This window comes from Mandrillus leucophaeus, unplaced genomic scaffold (assembly GCF_000951045.1).
Source record: "Mandrillus leucophaeus isolate KB7577 unplaced genomic scaffold, Mleu.le_1.0 Scaffold454, whole genome shotgun sequence".
Taxonomy (NCBI): domain Eukaryota; kingdom Metazoa; phylum Chordata; class Mammalia; order Primates; family Cercopithecidae; genus Mandrillus; species Mandrillus leucophaeus.
Genome location: NW_012104854.1, coordinates 2,057,424 through 2,062,277, shown reverse-complemented (window position 1 = coordinate 2,062,277; position 4,854 = coordinate 2,057,424). Strand labels below are relative to the sequence as shown.

The 4,854-nt window shown below is 41.0% G+C and overlaps 1 protein-coding gene across 3 annotated transcripts in view; it reads right to left on the bottom strand.

Moving 5' to 3' along the window:
* The window catches only part of TEK (TEK tyrosine kinase, endothelial), a 142,641-nt gene that overhangs the window by 16,630 nt on the left and 121,157 nt on the right, over positions 1–4,854 (bottom strand). For all 3 annotated transcript variants that reach the window (XM_011994372.1, XM_011994374.1, XM_011994375.1), the window contains one exon: positions 1,830–1,940. In XM_011994372.1, the coding sequence (XP_011849762.1) occupies positions 1,830–1,940 (111 nt within the window). The remainder of the gene's footprint in view (positions 1–1,829; positions 1,941–4,854) is intronic.

The window sequence follows — 4,854 nt, the reverse complement described above, 5'->3', positions numbered from 1 at the left end:
GCAACCTCTACCTCCCAGGTTCAAGCGATTCTCCTGCCTCAGCCTCCTGCGTAGCTGGGACTACAAGCATGAGCCACTATGCCCAGCTAATTTTTGTATTTTTAGTAGAGATGGAGTTTCACCATGTTGGTTGGCCAGGGTGGTCTCAATATCTTGATGTCGTGATCTGCCCACCTCGGCCTTCCAAAGTGCTGGGATTACAGGCGTGAGCCACCGTGCCTGGCCTATATTAAAATTTTAAGAGCCAGCTAACTATGTGCTAATGTGATGACAAAGCAAAATTTTAAGGGATATAGTTTTGTTGTTGCGTTTTTTCCCCCATTAAGGAAACTGCATTCATGCTGTGGTTGGTTCTCTCCCAAAAGACCAATTGCAACCAGATGAAGTAAACATAACCTCAAGATTTTACTATCCTCAGAATAAAACAAAAGATGAAACTTAGAACTGGATCACTTGGCCATTTCTCTTCTTATCTCCTCCTAGTGCCTGGATCCCTTAATAGCCAGCATTCTCCTAGATCTGCAGTGGGGTCAACACACTAAAACCTCAGCACAGTCTTCTTTGTAGTTTTAGCCTTTTTCCGGAAAACTGGTTTAGTCTGTCCACCACAGCCACTTGGCTTCCTGTCATAACCCCACTTTCCCTGGGCATCCAGAGAATCCTTGCCCTTTTGTACTGTGTCATTTGTGGGGTTTGTACAGAAAGTCAGGCGGGTTTTAAGAACACTCACCATGTTTGTGGGAGTGGTGTCAGCAAGGACAGCAGGGTGTGGGGGTGGGGGGGGTGTGTGTGTGTGTGACTTTCATTTATACTCCTGTGCCATGCTGATTACTGTTTTCAGGAAGTAGCTCAAAAAATAAATGTCATTACTTCATTATTTAACCTAAGGGACATGATCTGGCTTTCAGAATTACACCCTTATTGGATCATAGAATGATAAATTATTTGAAGCACCAGTATTTTTAGTTTAATACATTGAGGAAATGGAAGTAGTCTCTTTTCTATTGTTGGTGTTTGTGCTGCAAAGTCAACAAGAGGCTGTCAAGTTTGTAAATAATTACTGCATGGAGCTTTTTATGGGAGCAAACTTTTCCATGAGAAATGAAGTTTAAGCAGAGATTCAGAACTACAAGGCCATGCAGCACGCAGAGGTAAACCTACAGATGATTTTTGTTGTTACCTACTCACTCACCACTAATTACACGCATTACAATAGAAAGTACTCAATAAACATTTGAATAACATAAATTTAACTTTAAATGCATGTGCAACACAGGATAGTTGTAAAGCTCCATTGTAATTGTACATGAAAGCATTCTGGATAAAAACAAAGCACTATCTCATGAAAGCTTCTTATAATTATTTTTAAAATCCAACTCTCCTTAGTTTTCATATTATAGTAGATTGCTGGCATTCATGGCTTTTTAACATTCAGAATACCAATTCCCTCGGTTTCCAGGAAATATGTAAAGGTAGGCAATTAAGAAGAAGCTGATGGTGGGGGCTCTCCTACTGTACTTGAGGAGTAGTAGTAGTAGTGAAAACCTCTGGATGGCCAAGGATGGGGCAGGTAGGAGCCATGAATACCTTTGGGCAGTAATGGCTGAACCACACCAGAAGCTAAATAGTCCACCCTCGGCACTTCCCTCCAAAAATAAGGCAAACCACAGCACAATCTATAAATGGGACTAGACAGACATTCAGATAGAAGATGCAACGTTAAAAAAATTAGGCAACATTCTTAAGATCATTATCTTTCCTTATATCAATATGGAATTTGTCTGTTTTCTAAAAACTCTGGCAGGAAAGACAGGAAAAGAGCATCTTACCTCGATGTTCACATGCTCCTAAGAGATTGATGATGTTTGGATGGTGTCCAAGTTTACAAAGAACTTCCAGTTCTCCTGCAAAGTCCCTGTGATCATCTTTGGAGGCATATTCTGGGAAGAAAGTCAAGGGTTGTGATTCTTATTTGTTATACCTTTTCAGAATCAGCTGTCCTGTTCTGCCCCTCAAGAACCTTCAGGTGCCCTCAGTCACCATCAACTACATACAACCAAAGAGATTAGTCTAAAGTAGAGATTCTCAGCCTTGGCACTATTGACACTGGGCTGATAATTCCTTTGCAGGGCCCTGTCCTGTGCATGGTAGGATGTTTTGCAGCCATCCTGGCCTCTACCAACTAGATGTCAATAGCCAATCAAAAATGTTTCCGGATATTGCCAAATGCCTATGGATGAGAACCACCACTCTAAAGTTTTCTTGTTTAAGCTCCCAGATCCTCAGGTAAATGACTTGGTAGAGGTGGAGCTGTACCATCTTTTAGATTTTAGTTCTTCCAACTAAATCTACCATCCAGAGACAACTGAGGAATACAACCAAAGTTTCCATGAAACATCACCAATAATGCATGCATCTTTATTCATTAATTGTAACTTATTTTTTACAAACCAGTCTCAATCTGGTTGATTGAGCTAACTAAATCAAATCCAAATGCTAGCTTATGGAAGTTGCATGGGAATCAGGAAACTGAGTTGCATCTGCCTTTATTCTTTTTGCCTTGTCTCTCCACTAGCACTTTAACCAGAGGGAGAACCCACCAAGCACCAGAATGAAGAGAAGGCTATTGGTTGGTGCATAAACTGATCAGTCTTGAGTCGGGGACAATGAACTATTATTGTTTTTTAAAAAACCACATTGGGTGGCAAGGGTAGGAGTGGGGTGCTGGTGGCCATAAACATGGCTGCTCATGCTTAGAAACTGTGACAATCATCTCATGAGGGGCCAATGGTATTCATAAGTCAAGTGCTCTGTTCATACTACAGAAGCCTCACTGAGGGTCAATATCTTGGGAATTTTTTAAAAGAAGTTCCTTATAGTGAGGTTGGCCACTTATTTCAGTAACTGCCCTTCTTTGGATGCACTGCTTTGCCTGCAGGATTTATCGGCCCTGAGGCCTTATTAAGCTATTTTCCCTCTTCACATGGGCACAAGACAGAAAATCAGGCTCACAATAGATCCCAATAAAAACTGCCTTCATAAGATTCTACACCCCTCTCCTCTCACTATCCTCACTGCTCCCCCAAACTCCCTGTGACTAAAGTAGCAAAACAGAAAAGGGATTTCTGGCTGTTTTGCAAGTAGTTTGTATTGTTTTTAAAGAAACATATTGCTGTTTCTAATCATAGATAACATTTTGTTTTGTTAGTCTTCTTAACAATGCAGAAAGCAGAGATGATTTAATAATATTTAGAGTTAATTCACAGACTCAATATTGTGGTCCAAAAGAAAACTCTGTCATCATCCTTAAAGAGCTCTTAAGATGGAGCTGCACAATGATAATAGTTCATCACATTCTCTGCTTTAATGCACCACATTCCAAGCCTGTATTTTGTAAAATCAATAGTGCAGCCTCACAGTCAAGTCTTACACAAACTGCTCTTTCACACAGAAGAGAAGACAGCTAGCTAATTTGCCAGCTAACTAGTCATTCTGCTTTCTCTGAAGATATTTACTATCAAATATTATTAGATGGGTAGGTACCAAACAGTCTTGAGATGAACAAAGCTGGAAAAGATTTAGTTCTTATGACCTTAAATCAGTGGTTTTCTCTGCAAACTTGAGTGTACAGAGGAACCACAGAGAAAGCCACTTAAGAACACAGATTTTCATATGCTACCCATATGTGGTCAAACAAGGAGTAGAAGAAACCCAAGTGAATGCATCTCTAACAGTGTCCCCAGGAACTTATATGCAGTTAACCTATGAAGACTGTGGTGTGCAAAATGTGGTCCCCAAACCCACAAGATAGCATCACTGGAAAACTAATGAAAAATGCAGATTCTGTGGCCCTGCCCTAGACTTACTGAGTCAGAAATTGTGGGGTAGGACCCAAGAGTTTGTTTTTAAACAAGCCTTCCAGGTGATTCTGATGCACACTCCATTTTGAGAAGCACTGCATTAAGAGAAACAACAATGCTCCCCAGAAGTTAGCTGTATATGACCAAGAATCTATAGTATCACATCCCAGTGAATCAAGCAGTGATGTTTAAATGGCTCCTGCCTTTGTATTCATATCCTGACTATCATGGGCTCAACTTCAAAGGAAGCATAGTCTTCAGTTGCAAATAACAACTATGTCTGACACCATGCGAATTTTTTGTAAGACCATAGAGAAAAGAATCAGCAGGAAATCAAGTTTTCTCCACACCCTCATGCAATGCTGACTCTATCTGGTCAACCACTGACCTTTCATTCTCTTGATGGCAGCATCCATCCGTAACCCATCCTTCTTGATGCGCGCCTTAAGAACTTGGCCAAAATTGCCCTCCCCGATCACATCTTGAAATTTGATGTCATTCCAGTCAAGCACTGGGTAAATTGTAGGATCTGGGTTGTTTTTGACCTTCCTGTTTAGGGCCAGAGTTCCTGAGTTGAACTGCACGGCTGGTTCTTCCCTCTGGAAAAATAATTATTTCATCATTTTGTGTCAGGATTTTTCATAATTCTAAGGGGCATAATGTCTTCTGGTTGGCATCCATACCAGATGAAAAAAGAAATAGTATATTTAATTCTAGACTGGAAAGGGAAATAGGTTTTCATCACACAGGCCTGCCCTGACAAACCAGCTGCCCACAGGGCTGCACGGGCACAATTCTGGGCCTCCCCAGAAAAGCTTGTTGATTAGCAATGTCTGTAAAGGGTGACAGAGGAAGGAGTAACAGTACATATGCCATGTGTTTGCCGTTCTTGCATTAGTTGTATGTGAGTTCCCTACAGTGCTATGAAATGAGCAAGTGTTCAGTTCTGGTTTGGAAGCTAACTTGGAGAGCCTATATGGGGCAACCACAGGAT